We start from the raw sequence: 19,276 nt of genomic DNA on the forward strand, positions 1-19,276 counted from the left end.
GAAGGACAGTTTTGTTCCATATAAAACTTTAGTTTCACAGGTTTTTCTTTAATCAATTCTCTAAAGATGTCATTCTGGTTTACATAGTTTTTAATGAGGTTTGTGGATTTTTATGCTTGTTTCTCAATATTTAATGACCATTTTCCCCTGCTGTTTTCCTTTCTCTTTTCAATTATTCAGCAATTCAGTTATGAGGTAATTTGATCTTTATCTTGCTTGTTTATTAAGCTTTTTGTATCCATGGGATTAATTTTAATTAAATTTGAAAAAGTTGTGGGAATTCTTTTTTACTCCCATCCTCCCCTATTTAGACATTCTCAATTATTCAAATGTTAGACCACGTGATACAGTGTGACATGTCAGCGAGGTACTGATAAATTTTCCAGTCTGTTTCTTTTGTCCCAGTTTGGATTATTCCTCTTGCTATATCTGCTATATCCTCAATTTCATGACTTCTTTTTTTACATCTAATATACTGTTAATCTCATGTTGTGACTTTTCAAATTTTGGATACTTTTCAGTTATACAAGTTCTGTTTAGTTCTTTTAAATATCTTTTATTCCTCTCTTTGTTCATGTTTTTAAATTACTGAGCATAGTTAACATATATTTTATTTAAATTAATTCTTTTACTTATGTAACCTCTTTTCATTTCTGTGTTTTTTTTCTATTGACTCGATTTCCCTGATTTTGTGTTATATTTTTTCTGCTTCTTGACATGCCTAGTAATTTTGATTGGATACTAGACATTGGACATTGATAGTGGACTAAGACTAAACAGATCTGACTTTGTTGAGTTTCACACTGTGAACATGCAGTTTAGCATTCAGCAAAGACTCAGTGTAAGCCATATAAGATCTACAAAGTGCTGTGTATAGTTCCTTATGCTCTGGAATTCTGCCTACAACTTCCAGCTGTCCCAGACTTCCTGAATTGTTATCTCTGTTGCTCAACTCATCCTCAACCCAAGAACATTGCTGTGCTCTGCTTATGATCCTTTTCTCTGCATCAAGATCTGGATTGCTCCCTGTGCAGTAAATGGGTAGTGATTGGGTTCACCTATTTCTCCTTGGTTAGGGATCACAGCCCTTTTTTTGACTTTTGTCTTATATCTAAAAAAACCATTGTTTTAAATATTTTGTCCTGTTTTCTAGTTGCTTAGTGTGGAAACATAATTCTGGTACTTCCATCATGCCCAGAAACAGAATCCCTTGTACTTCAAATTATATTTTGGAGGCTGCAAATGATCACTGAATATAATGACCCTGTCAATCTAATAGTTGGCAGTTTAGTTTGAAAATAATAGTGATAATTCCATTTTTGTTAATAATTATGTAACTAAACAAGCATTTTACAGAAGCATATGATTATCATCCATATTATACATAAAAGTAAAATTTAATTCAATATTCAAATTTTACCTTGAATGAAAATTATAATTGCACTATAGCTTATTTGCAATATCAACCCATAATACAGGGTTTAGTTAAACATTTTGTTTAAACACAAGTCATAATTATATACAGCAGAGGAAATCTGTTTTTCCTTATTATTAAAACAATAGAGGCCCGGTGCACAAAATTTGTGCATGGGTAGGGTCCCTAGGCCTGGCCAGCAATCAGGGCTGATCAGGTTCCCTGTCTCTCCTTCTCCCTGCCTCCTCCTTCCCTCACCACCTGTGCACTGCCACCACGTGGTTCCCTGCCTCCTCACCTCCCTGCCTCCTCCTTCCCTCACTACCCACGCACCACCAATGTATGGTTCCCCACCTCCCTGTCTCTCCACCTCCCCCGCTCCTCCTTCCCTCGCATCCCACGTCCGCCACCACCCACCCCCAGTTCCCTATTCCAGCCTGGGGCCGGGGCCCAATCAGGCAATCAGGGCCTGCTGGCTGGAGGGAGGAAATAGGAGGTTGGCCAGCAGGCCCCATTGGCAATCAGGGTCTGCGGGCTGGGGGCAGCTCCTGTGTTGAGCATCTGCCCCCCTGGTGGTCGGTGCACGTCATAGTGACCAGTCATTCTGGTTGTTCCATCGTAACAGTGGCTTAGGCTTTTATATAGATAGATAATTCTAAATCTCTACATAAGTCATAAATCCAACTGCAAAATTTAAGTATCAGTGTATTACTTTCAAAAGCCTGTACACAGTCACTATCACTTGGTGAAAAGCAGCAAGTTTCAAATTTCCAAAAAGTAAGTGTTAGGGAGATATGCTGTTTATTGAAATTCTAGAGCCTGTGTCTTGGATGTGAAATGGTTGCATTATGTTTATTTTGCAGAAAGGGCAGAGTATTGCCTTTATTTTTCAAATGGAGTAAAACCTGGAAATGCCACTTGGTGTCAGAAATCCACAGATTTCTTCCATACAGGCTCCAGCTTTATGGCCACTAGGAGATCAAAATACACAAGAAAAAGAAATTCAGTTTGTTTACATTAAGAAATATTTATGCAACTATAAATCATCTGCAAAAGGTATCAAAGGGAGAAGCCTTTCTTCTGCTAAGAGAATTATGTAAAAACTAGCAATGCTATTCCCAATTAAAGCCGCGTACAGATACAATCCAGATATGAAAATCACTAATATCCAATATCACTAATAATCTGGGGGAAATTTGATATAAACATTTTTTTTTTTCTGTGAGTCAGGCAGCAGATACTAGGAACAGAAAGAATTTGTGGAAGATGAAGATAACAGTTTGGATCAAAGTCATTTCTAAACATAATGGGTGTAACAGAAATGTTAAACATGGGGATTTTCTTTTTGTAGACTTACGCTCTGTTTGGTGCAGAGTTTTCTGATGTGTTCAGGCCTAGTCTGAATAACCATTTGGCAGAAGATTTTGTCATTTATTTTCCAAATAATATAAACCAAAATACTTAAGTGAATAATTTTGTCAGATAATATATGGCAAAGCAAAAAATGGAATCCAGATCATGGTTTCAAAAATCACACTCTTTTCATTAAACCACAGCACCTCCAGGGACGATTACAAAGGAGATTTCAATAATAGATGAGAATTTCATTAGAGGAGCTTTAAGGTAACTTCCCAGAATGCAAGCACACATTTTTCAAAGGAAAGTAGAAAAACAAAATTGGGAGTATTACATTAATTAGAAATGAGGATATCTGGTGCATTAAGGATCCGTTAATTAGATTGAAGTCTTCATACTTACTTGGAGCCCTGGTTCTGGAACAGGAGAAGGCTTTGCAAACCGCTTATTAAGTTTCATCTTCTCTTTCTTTAGGTTTTTCATATTCTGAATACGTTTATTTATGGACTTAAGGAAAATTAAAAAAAATTAAAAAATGTTTTTTATAAAGTAACATGCTGATTATATTTTTGGTTTATGTCAATAAAAAAGATGAACCAGTCAGTGCATATGGCTTACATAGCTACATAAAAGTAGGAAAAAAAATCTTCCTTTTCAAATGTGTGGTTTATAGATGAAAAAACATATGGGACTATTAGTAGAATTTTCAAAAGAGACTACTCTTAATCCCTACTTTACCAACCATGTACTAGTACATTTAGATACATGCATTAAGAGCCCTAAAAGGGCATGGCCAGTGTGGCTCAATGGTCAAATGTCATTCTAGGAACCAATGTTATATTCCTGGTCAGGGTACATGCCCAGGCTGTGGGCTTGATCGATCAACCCAGTAGGGAGCGAGCAGAAGGCAGTTGATCTATGATGTTTCCCTCTCATTTATGTTTCTATCTCTCTAACCCTCTTTCTCCTCTCTCTCTCTCTTAAAAAAAAAAAAATCAATAAAAAATAAACATAAAATAAAAAACCCAAAGGGATTTTTATAGTAATTAGAGAACAAACATCCATGCACATTCTTTTAAATGCTACATATCACACAGAGCTTTTTTAAAAAATTTCCCCGCTGTATGATATCTATAAGTAGCAGGCACCTAAGGGATCACACTAGAATGCATTGACGATAATGAAAGAATATTACGGTGAAGAGGATATGAATAATAGGAACTTTTATATACTGCCAATAGGAGTGCATTTGGTACAATTGCTTTGAAAACAATGAGGCCTTACTTCATAACAATGAAAAACTCTCTTTTCCTATGATCCAATTATCTACTCCTGCCTAATTAATAAAGTGAAACTTTTATTTACTGGGAAAAAAAGACAAACTGGAATGTTCGCAATAGCACTGTTCATTACAGGCAAATGTGCAAACTACCCACTGCCCATCAACAGTAAGTCACAAGATCCCAGAGTCCCAAGAAAGATAACACAGAAGTGTCTATCTAAAAAAGTTCTATCATATCAGGACCACCACACATAAAGGAACAAGATAAAGTCACAATTTTGAAATACCCAGAATGATTCATTTAAACATTACCTGCCTTTCAGTGACATCTGAAGGATGAGGATTTCTTGGTCCTTCCTACAAAATATGTGCAATAATTAAAAAAAAAATCAAGTCATGAGCAGACAGAAAGATTAGTTATTATAACAGGAAACCTATGGTACAGTTTTTTATTAATATACTAGAGACCCGGTGAACAAATTTGTGCACTGGTGGGGTCCCTCGGCCTGGCCAGTGATTGGAGCTGATCAGGGCTGTCTAGCCCAGTCCTGATCGGGCCAATGGGGGCCAGTTGGCTGGGGAGGGACTGCAGGAGGGCTCCAGAGCGTGTCTGGCCAGTCTCGCACAGTCTCCATCGGCCAGACCCCAGGAGCAAGCTAACTTACTGGTTGGAGCATCTGACCCCTGGTGGTCAGTGTGCATCATAGTGACTGGTGCGACGGTCGAATGAACAGTCGAATGAATGGTTGGACACTTAGCATATTATGCTTTTATTATATAGGATGCATATTATGTTGATGGCAAGTGGCAGGAGCAGAAGAATATCAAGGTAAAAACCAGGTTGGAGATTGGTGATAGTACTAGAAGAGAACCAGCTATAAACACCATTATAGGCATGAAAAATGATAAAGGGAAGCTTCATTTAAAATGGAGTTGGAGACCAGAAGGGGGAGACCTCAGGCAGTACCACTTGACATCAATTACAGACCCTATCTGGAAGAACTGTTAGTTATGGGCCTCAACAGGAAGAGACTTACCACTCCAGCAGGAGGAAGAAAGGTTTTCTTCCTTGCAACTCAACCAATGAGAAACCACTTTCACTTTTTTCCTCAATGGGTTTCCTTTCAAAAAAATCTCTACCAACTTCCTCCTTTTTCTCTATAAAATTCCCCTCCTTTGCTTGTTCGATTAACCTATAGTGTTTTGCTATAGCATACTTGTCTAGAATAGCGATTCTCTACTATTCTCAGGTATAGCCATTATGCTGCTAAAATAGTTGTTTTATTTTTTTTGGACAACACAGGGAACATATTGACTACGGAGATTTATTCTGGAAGAATGGATGTAGGATAAATCCAAACATTCATGTTTCTGTTGGTACATGACTTCAATGGTACCATGCTGATCTCTCGATTAAGGAACTGATTTTTAGTTGAGGTTCTAAAGCCTGGTAAAGCTGGGGTGATTAAGAAACTCCACCAGATGGTTTGGTTTTCTGAGGCACAGGGAGTTTGGCTGGTAGTTTATGGGTTTGCAACACCTCCCCCCAATTTCTAAATTATACAATAAATACTTCCCTCTGTCCTCATTTTGATCAGCTGTTTAACTCAAAGACCTAAAAGTAACCTCCTCTCCATCTGAATATTGAGAAGTTCATCCTTTTTCCCACCTCTGTAACTCTCACCCCACCTTCTAGGTCGGCTCACTGTGTCAGTTAACAGACATGATGGAATAATGGCAGCACCTACAAGGCACAGCGTAGGGTTTTTCCTTGTCCTGGGCAGGTCTTGCAGCCCAGGATCAAGTCTGTCTACTTCACCAGGGATTTCCCACCCCCTAGCACCAGACTACATGCCCAATAGCCTGATGCTCTCCTGGCTGTTCTGGCCTACAAGCTCATAGCCTGGGCAAGGGTGACAGAGCTGGGGTTAAGGGCAGGAAACTCACGGAGTTAACTTGGGTACTTTCATCCCCTATACAATGCAGGCACATGCTTCAGAGCCTCAGAGCGCCCCTGGCGCCCACTGCGTGATCTCAACCAAGTAATTGCAGGCAGGCCACCTACTCCTAGGAGCCCCGCCCTGTCTCATCACAATTCTCTTTATCCTCCCCCTGTGAGCCCCGCCCTCTCTTTAGCTGTCTTCCCATCCCAATGAAAGGAAGGTGGAGTCTCCAGCTGTCTAGCTGTCTAGAGAGCACCAGTGGCGTTAGGGATGCCAGGTTACCTCAGTTCCATATCCTTCCAGCTCTTTTGCTCAGACAACCACAGAATACCAACTTTTCATCTTTTCTGACCTTCTCTCTCTACTCTCCACCAAGTCCCCTGCACTTCGATTCCATGGCCCCTCACTTCAGCCGATGGTCAGGGTTCTCAATTCCTTGATCTCACTGTTCTTTCATCATAGCTTCCAGTTGGATATATCCAACTACCGGCCTTGTTCCTGGGCTGAAATGGGAGAATACTTGAAGATTCCTGCAATACATACCCATAATCTCCAACTTAACCTGTGTCCTCATCAGGGCTATCCACTTCTTTTATGTTGCACACCTCTTTCTTTTTTATATTCTGTAGTATTGCCTTCAAACCGCCTCCCTGCTATTAAAATCTCTGAACTCAGCATCTCCCAGGCACCTCCCTGCTTTAAAATCTCTGAACCCAACATCTTCCAGGCGCTTTCAGCTGAAGTTGGACGGCTTTTCCTCCACTCCGTGACAAACACACATAGAATTAATGCTCAGCACTGTTATATGAATTTATACATATTAGCTCCTTACAAAAAACCCCAAAGGGTGAGTATGTGTGGTTATTATCATCTGGGAAACAAGGCACTGGTGTGTTAAATCACTTGTCCAAGGTTATACAATTAGTGGGTGAGCTGGGATTTATCTACAAAGTTGGCCTCAGCGCCTGTGCTCTTAATCACTATGCTTTGCCACCAATAGCTTTTAAAAGCCCGGAGGTGCTAGCTATCTCCACTCCTTGCCACCTGTAAGCCTATATATAACCTTGTTTGTATCCGCATTACTCTTTTCCTGTCATCCTGTTGGGATTGAAAAAGTTGCCCCCCTCCTCCTAACTGAAATAAATCTCTCCACTTCTGTTCTCATGCCATTTCCCTCCTAGAAACCTCTCCAGAGATCTTACTCCACATATTGCTTCCTCTTCTTGTTATCCCCTCTATATTTCCTTTCCTTGAAACATTTAAAATCCATATACTCAAATCTCCTCTTCAGATGAGTAAACCAAAAACCCTTGAACAACAACTGATTATAACTATTGTCCATCGCCTCTGTTTACAGGAAACTTTCACAAGAGTTGTCTGCGATTCCCATGCTCTCTTCTTTACATCCAGTGTAATATCTGGCTCACTGCAACCTTCTTCAACCCTTACTACACCATTGGTATTGTTTCAAAATGGTCACTAATGATCTTCCTGCTGAATTCAATGAACACTTTGTCTCAGGTGACTTTGGCACTGTTAGAAACTGTAGAGATATCTTGAAAGATTATCTTAGGAAATTTACTCTTTCCCCTGTTGGCTCTGCCTTTTTATTTATGTTGGAAGTCTGTGCCAGGCCCAAGATTTATGTGGGGCTCACCACATCTGCTCGCTCATTCCTATGTGCAGCCTCAATTAGAGCCCCAGCTTATCTGCTGGTCCAGAAACAGGAACACATGATTTATATCAGACCAAAGAGGATATATGATTAAAAGTACATAAAGATATTGTCAAAGACAGTTTCTCAAAGGTAATAAGCGCCCCCACCCCCAACATGCTACCTGTTATTTCCAGCATTCTAACTGCAGTAACTGGTTATCTGCTTTCCTTGCAGTGGTTCAGTGGCCTAGAGACACATTAGGTGTGGCCCTAGCTAGTGCTACACCACAGAGGTGAGAAGTTACAGCTCTAGGTGGTGGAAAGAACAAGCAGGTCCTTGTGAAATTAACTTTTATTCAGTGTCAAGTTCAGGTATATAGGAGCCCTAAGGATGAAAGCGTATAATGCCCTTCCTACATTTATTTCAAAATTGAAGGGCTAAATTATCTGTGGTAGGTTAATAACTGTTTTCAAAATACATCCACGTCCTAATGCTTAGAACCTATTGATATTCCCTTATTTGCAAAAGGGTCTTTGCAGATGTGATTAAATTAAGGATTTTGAGATAAGATTATCCTGGATTATCTGGGTGTACCCTATAGCCAGTGGTTGGCAAACTGCGGCTCTCGAGCCACACGTAGCTCTTTGGCCCCTTGAGATTTTAGCAAAGGCCAGCTTAGGAGTACCCTAATTAAGTTAATAACAATGTACCTACCTATATAGTTTAAGTTTTAAAAATTTGGCTCTCAAAAGAAATTTCAATTGTACTGTTGACATTTGGCTCTGTTGATAATGAGTTTGCCGACCACTGCTATAGACCATCACCAGTGTCTTTATAAGAAAGAGGTAAAAAGAGAGATTAGACACTCAGAGAGGAGAAAGATAAGTGAAGGTGGAGACAGACAGTGGAATGTTGTGGCTTCAAGCCAGCGAATGCAGGAAGCAATCCAATGAATGCAGTCAATGAAAGGGTTCTACCCAGCACCCTGGGGAGAGCAAGACGCTGCCTACATCTTCATTGTAGATTTCTAGCCTCCATCACTGTAAAGAATAAACTTCTGTTGTTCTAAGCTACTAAGTTTGTGGTCATTTGTTATAGCAGCAATAGGAACCTAATACACTAACCTACGATATAAATATAAAATGGTCCAACAAAAAGTGCTGGATTTCCCCCCAGTTTAATTCCTTCATTGATTCCTTTGTTCAATATTAACTCTAGAATTTTATCTAAGTTAATTTCTCATTTGGCTAGAGTTTATATGGGGACAACAAAAGAGAAAATAGATAACGAGTTACCAAAGGGATATATAGGATATCCCCAAAAATGTATACACACTTTGAATAATTATAAAGTCAGTGTTTATTAAAATTCATTTCATTTTCAAAATTGATCTATCAGCTGTTGAAGTGTGTATACATTTTTGGGAGAGACCCTACATATAGTCTCTTTCTCAATGAAAAGAAATAGAATACATGATAATTCTTTAGAATATTATATATGAATAATTTATAATTCTTAGAATCAGGAAGTTTATTTGCTTAGCAAATATCATTTTTTCCCCCGTAGAGTGACTAGAAGTTATGCCCAGCAGGTGGCACCACAATCATAATATTTACAGGGTTGTAACAATTCAGTCAGGGTGAAAACAAAAATTATTATATAGCCAGAAGATGGTGCTAGGTGACCAATCTTTAAAAACCAATGTCTGCATTTGAAATAGACAGCTTCATTTTTACTCATTCCAGGATATATATATATATATATATATATATATATATATAGATGTAGATATGGTATTGTTGACATTTTGTTTTGGAAATTCTTCAGTGCCTTCAGTAGCTTCAAATTTAAACTTCAGATTTATTACTTTTACAATAAAATAACTCACACTGACCAGCTCATAAAAACAAGTACTTTCCTACTCTACTTTTTTTTATCACTCCGAATCCTTGAAAAGAAAAATATATTAAAATTTATTTTATTGTTTCTCTACCTTCATATGTTTTAAGATTATAACTTTTAAAAATTAGAAACACTCATCATGCCCACAGAAGTGGAGCTTGGACACTGAGGTGCAGGCGCAGGAGCGTCTCACATCTCTAAATTGCCAGCAAAAGCCATTAGTGGTAGGGAAATGGTCCTGTCCCCCACCTGCCATCCAAATCTCTCCCAAGTACTGACAGTAAAAATTTGCTTCCAGAGCACTAGCTGCAAGAGTATTGGAGGGATTTAGTTTATAGCTTTCCAAACCCTCCAAACTGAAGAAGAGTGGACTGGAGGGTGAGAATTAAATTATTCCCCTCCTATAGAGAAGCTCCAAGTAGGACAAAAATCACTGATATATGATCATCCAGATAAAATAGCTATTAACATTCCGTCCCTTGTCTATTATTAACCATTTTATGCTGTGAAAGTTTTCCCTGTACATTATTACATTATCACTATTGCCATTGTTGTCTGTCTTAGAAAAGCAGTTGCTAGCTACTAGCAGCCCTGTGCCTTTTCTTTTTTTTTTTTTTTTCTCCTACATAAAGCCTTGTAAAATGTACTTATTTGAGATGGAATAATGCTGGTGACTCAGACTCAAGATTGCTTTCTGGAGCAGATAATACCAAGAAAAGGAAAACTTCACAAAGAAGTTCCTGTTGTGTGGGGATTATGTCAGTGCAACCCATTCCATTCACACAGGCCATTGCAAAGTCTGTTCTGTGGGCACGGATATTGATTGGGGACTTTCTGTGCTGAGGTCCATTCTGCTTTGAGGTCTAATCCCAAAGCCTTCGGTTTCAGCAGCTATCCCAACCACTCAGCAGCATTTCTGTGGCACAGTCAGAGTGGTTTTCAGCGGAATCCGTCCTCCTTCTTTAGCATTCATCGCCAGGGGCTCCTCAGGGTTGCGCGGCCCATACAAAACAAGATTTACTCCGGCTTTTGGCTCTTTTCTCCCCACGTGCAGGGCTCACCCCACAGCAGCGCGCTGTGCTGTATCTCAGGAACCCGCGGAGAAAGCACTGGTGTCATTCATCTCCTGCATTTGCACGCCCCAGCTCTGCTGCGTCCGCGATCCCTGCTGCCTCCTAGTGCAGCACAAACAAGATAAAAGTGAACGGGAGCAGAGATGTGGGTTGCAGTCGCTAAAGGTGATTCCTCATGGGAAGGTCCCCAAAGCGGCCCTCCTACCAGCAGACTCTAATTCTCGACTGCATACGACAGTTTACTCAGGGAGTGGTGCTGAATATCCCCTTTGGACTACAACTCAAATTCTGTGTCCACACATCTGCCTTTTCTCTGGTATGTTTTGAGTAAGAGGAGGAAAGATCAAGGACAGCCACCTGCAGTGTCCTGCCTCTCTTTACTCCTGCTCCGAGCTAGGGTGGCAGACATTTTTGGTTGCACATTCAAATGCATCTCTTCTTTCTCGCTAACAGGATTCCAAGTGGGTTTGGGGGATAAGGTGCCCAGCTCCATGATTATTACTCTGGCGTTGGAGGGCAGTGAAGGAGAAGGCAAGTCTGAGGGGGATATCCTAGGAGTAATTTCCCTTCCAGGTAAAAGAGCCAAAAAACCCACCTTGCCCGTGCCCCTTTCCCCTGCTGCAGATGTTGCCAAGCCCCAGCTGTGGCAGCAGCCGCGCAGCCACGTGGGGGTCCACTCCCCACACTGCGCTGGCAGAAGAGGGGGAGGAGTCTGGGTCTTTGATAACAGTGCTGAATTGCTGCTCCCATACCAGCTTCTCTTACCCCTAAATTTGGTAAGATAAGTGCCTGTGTTGTTAAAACTGGTTCAAATTGGAGATTTTGTTCGTTCAGGGGCAGGCCTTCTCCCTGATAGACACGGCATTTTGATACCTTTAAAAAAAAGTTGTTTGGAAGCAGCTGGCGCTTCATTTTGGTGGACTCTGCCAGGATGTCCTGGGCTAGAACTGGGTCAGGAGGGATGAGCACCTGAAGCATCCAGATGAGGAAACAGTCTTCGCATAGGGGCAAGTTAATTGCCAGGAAGCTTAGAGCTTCAAAGCCAGAAAACCCATAACGCCCAAGTACACCTGAGGCTGAGAATGGAAGATAAAACACAACAGATCAAAAGTCCCTGGATAGGTGAGCAGAAGCAAGAGTGTGAGTCAAGTGAGGGAATTACGGGCATTCATGAAAAAGACGGGGAGCCCACGGCTGGTAGTTGTTGGATGCTTTCCTGCCCCCTCAGGAGTGTGTGATCCTGGCTTAAAAGCATGGCTTCAGAGAGATAAATGAGTCCTTTTCCTAACATCCCAGCATCTTTTCTATTCCCCTTTCCCTAAGCTCTGAAGCACGGAGGGCATCTTATGTTAAGAAGAGGATTTGTAGGTATCTGAATGAAAAGTTCTGCTATGTGATTTTCTGCAGGATAGTTCCTATGCTAAAATCACCAGCCAGAGGAACATTCTGTTCAGAGAGTGGTAAAAATGCGATTAGGGGATTTTCATATAGTGTGCTTTGTCAAGTCAAGTTAAGAAGCCTTCACTTAGAGCCTTTTATGAGCTGGGCACCGGACCCGTTGCCATCTTCCAGGAATAACAATGCCACATTGTACAGGAACCTTGGAGAATCCACACAAAATGTAGCAAAGGGCACACTTTCTCTTTCAGTCAAGCTAGTTTTGCTCTTTGAAAGCAATCTTGATCTACCAGAAGTAGAATCTTTTTGTCTAATACAGTGGTCGGCAAACCGTGGCTCGCGAGCCACATGCAGCTCTTTGGCCCCTTGAGTTTGTAGCAAAGGCCAGCTTAGGAGTGCTCTAATTAAGTTAACAACAGTGTACCTACCTATATAGTTTAAGTTTTAAAAATTTGGCTCTCAAAAGAAATTTCAATCGTTGTACTGTTGATATTTGGCTCTGTTGACTAATGAGTTTGCCGACTACTGGTCTAATACGTCACGAAATACCTACCTGTGATGTTTCTTTTTCCAGTATGTAGAGATCAGGAAGGTCAGCCTCCTTAAAGGAGAGGACGGAAATATTCACCTGGGCGCAGACTTTGTATGTTTCATAATCACTTGTCAAAGCTTTCTGCAGCATTTGAATTTATTCATTAGTGACTGTATCAGTCAGAATTAAGTGCAAGCAGTGAGCACAGGATTTATTGAAAGATCATTGAGCCGTTCTCAGAATCTCTGAAAAGGTTAGAAACTGTAGCCAAGAACAACATCCCCAATGGCACTGAAGAACTTGGTCAGGTCTAGACACCACGGTAGACACTGTAGCACCATTAACACTGGCCCATGGCGCTGATACAGTCTCTGCCTAACGGACTCTGTGCAGGCGCTGGTGTTTGCATTACTAACATGCGGTTCAATATTCAGGAAGGCTGCATGTGATTAGAGAAGACTGGGTTACGTCCCGAGCCTCATTGCAGAAAAGGCCAGGAAAAAGAAAATTTGGAAGTTTGTCTTTCTATAGTAGAAAATGAGGTTTGTCGTACGAGGTAGGCATTTCCTAAATGGTTTAGTGAAGCATTTAGCGATGCCTAAATACATACATTTTCAAGTATGTAGGTGTTTTTATTGTCACATCTTGGCTAAGGGAGGGAAGAAGGGGCCATAAGTTGAGAAACCCTTCCCTTAATAGAAAAGGGTTTCAGATACACGTGGCCAAATGATTGACACATATTCATGTAGTGGCCAATTAGTTTTTCATCTTTGTTCAGCTTGTTTTTGCAGGGTTCTTTTTTTTTTAATTTTCTTCAATTCTACTTCTCTTTCTTTTGTGAGAAAATATATATACAAAGAAGATGTAATGGGTTCACTATCAACAAGGAAAGATGTTCAGAGGAAACAGCAATTTGGGCAAAAAGCGAAGATAACAAGTGACAGAGTCTTGATTGTAACAGCAGATTTTAAAGTTCATGATCTTTCCACTCTGCCATGATTGTCTTCTGTGGTCCCCTGAGACCCAGACCGAGTGTTTAGGACATTATTGTTGTGATTTTGTAGGAAGTCTACATATAGCACACAACTAATTAGGGAGGAGTCCATGGTCCCAATTTCATTGACATCATCCTGTAACCGGCTGAGTTGATAGTGTACTCAACCTGCATCCTACTCTTTCAGATCACTCATGGATCATCCAGCTTCTTCCAGAACTCACGCCACATGGAAGTGACAGCGATATACATCAAATTAAATGAGTACTTTCTGACTGCCTATGTAGGCCAGGGCCGGAAGGGGAAGGACGCTAAAGTAGCAGTGGCATCCCTAAACGGGGGTGTAGGGATATTATTCCCTCTCCTCCCATTCCACCCACTATTATGCTGCATCCACTCTGTACAGGGCTCCAAGGCAGCACTATTTTCTGCTGAGCACAGCCCTGGAGTAGGAGTTCGCTCTTGCTCCCGAGAAATCCACTGCAGCCGGAGCAAGCACTTGCATCAGTCACAGTTGCAGGGTCCAGGGCAGGGGATCTAGCCACGTGCTTCAGACATGCCTGCACAGCCAGCAGAAGATCCCTTTGCAATGTCTCGGCGTCATTGTGTCAATCAGGCTTTGGCTTTGGCACTAGCCATGATGTTCACATAGCATAGAGTATTGTGTTGGGGCAACCAAGTTCAGGTGGCACAGGCAGTTTTAGAACCCCCCAGCCTCCAGGGGGCGTATCTGAGCTCTGGCTCCAGAGACAAGGAGAGAGAACATGCTCTTCCGACAAGAGGAAGCACTTGGATTTCTGGTCCTAGCTGGGGAGGGCTTCAGTGGGTAGGAGACTGGAAATATGTGAATATAAAGGCTGTGTTTTAGGAAATTTATTGGAGGCTGTTGTTTACATCCTAAATTATACAGCGGGTTATTTCAGTTCTCATACATGAGTACACTCAATTATAAAAATTTTGTGAAAAATATATTGTGCTATTCTGATCTCTAGTTTACAAAAGATATGGCTGAGGACTGGAGATGCTAAGTAATATGGCATTATTACATAGTAAGTAAGAGATTTGTTCTCAGATTCATACATTTTCAAGTCCTCGACTTTTAAATGCCACGTACATGCCATCAAGCAGCCCTTGTTTTCTTATGGGTGAGAGTATCACCAAGTTGCTTGTTGTCTTTCTACCCTTTGTCATTCCACCTGTGCATTTTGGGAATGATTAATACCCTGGGCCACACAGCTCCTCCATTGGACAACCACAAGGGGGCACCCTTAAAACACTGAGAGAAGACCTGTAAAATTAATAGAGGGAGAAAAAACCAGTTTCCCTATTCCTCACCCTCCTTATCCCCACCCAAACTAGTGTTGTTGTTTTTTTAAGTGAGGATCATGACATTTTAAAGGGTCTTAACGTCAAATGATGTAAACTGTAATTGAAAAATGAAATTAAAAAAGAAAAACGTCAATTTAATGATCCACAATTGACTTTCTTTTTTTAATTTTACAAAGGAACACAAGATGTGAGAGCACATCACATCTAGTAAGGGTGCTATTATGTGGAAATGTATTCCATTTTCGTGATGTGTAATGAGGGCGAGTGTAAATGCAAAATGTATTTCTCACTGTGGACCACATGGTTAAAAGCCACTGGATGGCATGCAACTGCTGTGGGACCCCCTCTGGAGCAGCAGAAACCACCAGGGCATTGCCTGAGTCCAGGAGGGTGGGATGGATAGGAGGGGGTGTCATCTTAGGAAAACAGAGTACAGAGGAGCAACTTGTCGTGGAGTCCAATATTTCAAAAGTACAATGGATGGGGAAAACACACACACACACACACACACACACACACACACACACACACGCACGCACTCCTAGTTCTTCTGGTCCTTTGTCGGCAGCTTCCCTGTACTTGGAGGAAGGACTGTATAAGCTGGGGAACCTGGTATTTATTCAGCATCTGTGGTGTTCCAGTTGCTTTACATATATTACTGACCTTTATCATTCTTATGAGCCAATGGGGAGAATAGAATTGCTTGACTTTTCAGATAAAAGCCTGAGTCCCTGTGGTAACTGTGGTTTCCGTCTACTTGGTAAATTCTCTTTTTTCCATTTTTCTGGTGACAGGCCTCCCCTGTTGGAAACAGGAGGGTCCCTCCGTGGTCACAGGGATTGGGGGAATTGGATAGGAAGGGAAGGGAGGTGGTCCACCTTTGGGCAGCTGAACCAGATTCCACTGGAATTTGTGCTGGAGTTGGCAGTGAAAACTCTCCCTTTTTCTTCGACCATGAATAATGAAAATTATATAAGATGTTTATCTTGATGGGAGCTAAGATGTTTGATCAAGAGACACAGGTTACTTGAAAGCAGACAGCACATGGAATCAATACCATGATCTTACTCTCCTGCTCTTTTGAGCCACTGTTGCGGCTACCCATTGGGTACATCCAAGTGGAAGTCAGAGGGTATTCAAAGTCCATACAAGTCAGCCTCTGAAGCAGAGATCAAGAAGGAGATGGGTGGAGAGCAGACTGGATGAAGAAATGGACGTGACCTAGTGTGGATGTCAGTGCACGCACACACAGACACACAACACACAATGAAAATCCACTCTATGCCAATAATTAGTGCACAATTCACTCCTTGGCTGCAATAAAGGAATGTTTTTTTATTATCAGAGGAGCTGGCCTGAGTGCAAAGTTTCTTTTATTAAGATTTCTGACTCATCGCAATTAGTGATAGCTCTAAACCATCCAGGTAGAAAAATGGAAAAGTAACCTAATTTACTTCTAGAGTTTTGCAAATAATTGCATCAGATGAGGTTGCAGAACAAAAATCCTAGTAGTCTCCCAGGAGACAATTTTCATAATGACATAATTAGAGCTGGCAATCACAGGGGCTGAGGTAATGGAGCAAATGATGAGAAATATAATATTCCTCTTGTCCTTCGGCATAAATGCTTTTCAGAAAAAAACATACCTTTTGCATAATTTGGCCACATTTCTATTCCACATACTAATTTTAGTGATCTACAGTGGTTCTGACTGTACAGTGAACCATTGAGTTCTTATTATGAGGCGTAGTCCAGCTCATTTAAATGCAGTTCAAGGGAATTCAAGCACATAATCCCTAAGGCTAGGATAAATCTGTTCCTCTCTGGATGTCATGCATAGATCGCTGCAGGTTTGCTTTGGAGTAGATTTTGAAGGCTTTTGCTAAAGGGGCCCAAGTTTCAGAAGTTATGTAATTACAGTAAATTGGACTTCACTGTCCCTGAAGCTCTTTAACATATTCAAGTTTGGAAAAAAAGGGTCATTAACAGATGTGCAGGTAACTTGTGAGTGGATTGTGAGAGAAGTGAAATAGCTGACATTGCCCCTGTGTTAGAGGGTGTCAGGGACTGGCAGTTTGCTTGCTTGAGGTGGTTGTAAATTAGTGTATCAGCTTCCCTGAAACCGTGCCCTGGGCAGCTCGTGGAGGGAGGCAGCATTAAGGCGAAAAAGACTTTCAGGCTGAATCCCCGCTCCCGTATGGCCATGTCTTCTGATGCCAGTTCCTGAAAGACAGAACCCTGCTCCTTAAAATCAGCAGCACAATACCTGGTCAGACAGAGAAAAGGAACTGATGGACCCCAGGGGTTCTGATCTATCAGGGAAGTTCAAACAGGAGGAAGCTGGTATTTGTTTCAATAGCATCCCAGCTTCTCAGTACCAACTTTCTTAGTCCATTTGGGCTGTTCTAACAAAATGCCACAGACTGGGTAGCTTATAAAAAACAGGAATTTGTTCCTCACAGTTCTGGAGTCTGGAAGTCCAAGATCAAACACATGTTACGTTAAAGTCATTATTTGTTGGAGTTTCAGTTGTTTATAGCTAAACAAGTTCTTAAGTTTGCTTCTGTCTCTTAAGAGAATTAAGATCATTCCCCAAGTGGGTATGTGATTTAAGAAAATCACATAAGTGTGAGCATGCACCCGAAATGGTTACTTCTACTAACTAAGAAATATTTAATTGATAAATATCAATGTAATTGACAATTCCTATTAAAGATTGTGTGTGTGTGTGTGTGTGTGTGTGTATGTGTGTGTGTGTTTTAAAGGCTGCTTCAGCCTCTCCCAATTAATAAAAGATGACTATAATAAAGTCTTTGTGCAGGCATATTTTGGAAATTCGATTGATAAGTATGTACCCTTTTATGAATTGGGATGGTAATATATTTATTACTATAAAATTTACCAAAACATAGTTGGAAATATATAAAAACCAATTGGATCCTTGATGAGGAAGTGAGTAGAAAAAAATTGCTAAATTTATGGGGATTAAGAGAGGATCTCTAAAAATAAACACCTACACCTAATATTAGTCATACATTTGGGGGTTGCTCTTTTGAGTACCCATATATCACATACGTGGTCATTGTGGTACAGAATAAAGTGGGGTGCCTTAAACTGGTTAGGTTATAGTCATTTGAATGCTCTAATTTTCAATAATCAGATGTAAAAGTGCGTAATTTAATTATGCCATGTCATTGAACTGCGCCAATAACAACAGCACCATTTCCCAAACAACATGAATAAAATAAATTATTAGAATGTTTTGATTATAAGTGTATGTCAAATTATTTCTCCCACCTTTGTTGACGTTTTTGTTTAGTAATTAGTAAAGGACTAGCAAACCTGTGCTGCACTGCCAAGGATGTCTCCGTTGTGTGCTGTTCACTCAGCAGCTCCCTGAAGCTGCCAAGAATAACAGGATTACGGGGGAGAGAAATGATTCTCTTTGACTTTAAGTATAGTTTATGCCTTTCATTTTGCTTTCTATTTCCCAACATGAGTATGTTCCACAGCTGGATGTGCTTTTTCTCCAGAGTGAACATGTTGCCACCTCCATCCCATGGTTCATGCCATCTTTACTCCACCACAGTTACCAGAGCGACAATGTGCACCTGCCTTGTTATTTTTTCCCAGTAGAAATTCAGCTATAGCATTCTGTTATTTTTTGGTATTCTAGTAACAAGTGCCTAATGGAAAGTGAATGCTTAAATGATAGTATTACTCTAGCCCTTTAAATAAGTTTAGTTGTTCACATCTTCAGTGTTTTAATGTGAAGCAGGAGAAAAACAACAACCGAAAGATAATTAGAGAAAGAGCGAGGGAAGATAATCAGGAGGGAGAGAGCCAGTTTTATTCCCTTATGAGTAAGGAAACGTGGTAAATGGAAAATGTAAGAAATTTAGCCTCAATCTCCTCATTTGATAAATGGAAAATAAAATACCTTTGCTCAGAGGATAGCTGTTTAGAAAATAGCCTAGGCCAGTGGTCGGCAAACTCATTAGTCAACAGAGCCAAATATCAACAGTACAACGACTGAAATTCCTTTTAAGAGCCACATTTTTTAAACTTAAGCTTCTTCTAACGCCACTTCTTCAAAATAAGACTCGCCCAGGCTGTGGTATTTTGTGGAAGAGCCACACTCAAGGGGCCAAAGAGCCGCATGTGGCTCGCGAGCCGCAGTTTGCCGACCATGGTCCTAGGCGACCTAAAGTGACCCAGTGCTCCGAGTCTCCCCCAAGCAGTGTGTGAAAGGGGCTCACGACACTAGAGGATGAGGAAAAGAAAAAACCAAACAGACAAACAAGGGATTCTCTTCCCTTCCCCTGAGCGTCAAGAACCCCACTCCAGCACCCAGAGTCAGAACCAGAGGGTTTCTTGTGGTGCTCTCACTATGCAC

The 19,276-nt window shown here is 41.0% G+C and overlaps 1 protein-coding gene across 1 annotated transcript; it reads right to left on the reverse strand.

Moving 5' to 3' along the window:
- Positions 1-2,198: 2,198 nt before the first annotated feature.
- CCDC179 (coiled-coil domain containing 179) lies at positions 2,199-6,103 on the reverse strand. Its single transcript, XM_028156799.2, has 4 exons — positions 6,000-6,103; positions 4,365-4,409; positions 3,173-3,277; positions 2,199-2,385 (listed from the first exon to the last, which is right to left on the reverse strand). The coding sequence occupies exons 1-4, from the start codon at positions 6,042-6,044 to the stop codon at positions 2,377-2,379; spliced, it is 204 nt and encodes a 67-aa protein (XP_028012600.1). The 5' UTR covers positions 6,045-6,103; the 3' UTR covers positions 2,199-2,376.
- Between the last annotated feature and the right edge of the window lie 13,173 nt (positions 6,104-19,276).

This window comes from Eptesicus fuscus, chromosome 13, assembly GCF_027574615.1.
Source record: "Eptesicus fuscus isolate TK198812 chromosome 13, DD_ASM_mEF_20220401, whole genome shotgun sequence".
In the NCBI taxonomy this organism is placed as follows: domain Eukaryota; kingdom Metazoa; phylum Chordata; class Mammalia; order Chiroptera; family Vespertilionidae; genus Eptesicus; species Eptesicus fuscus.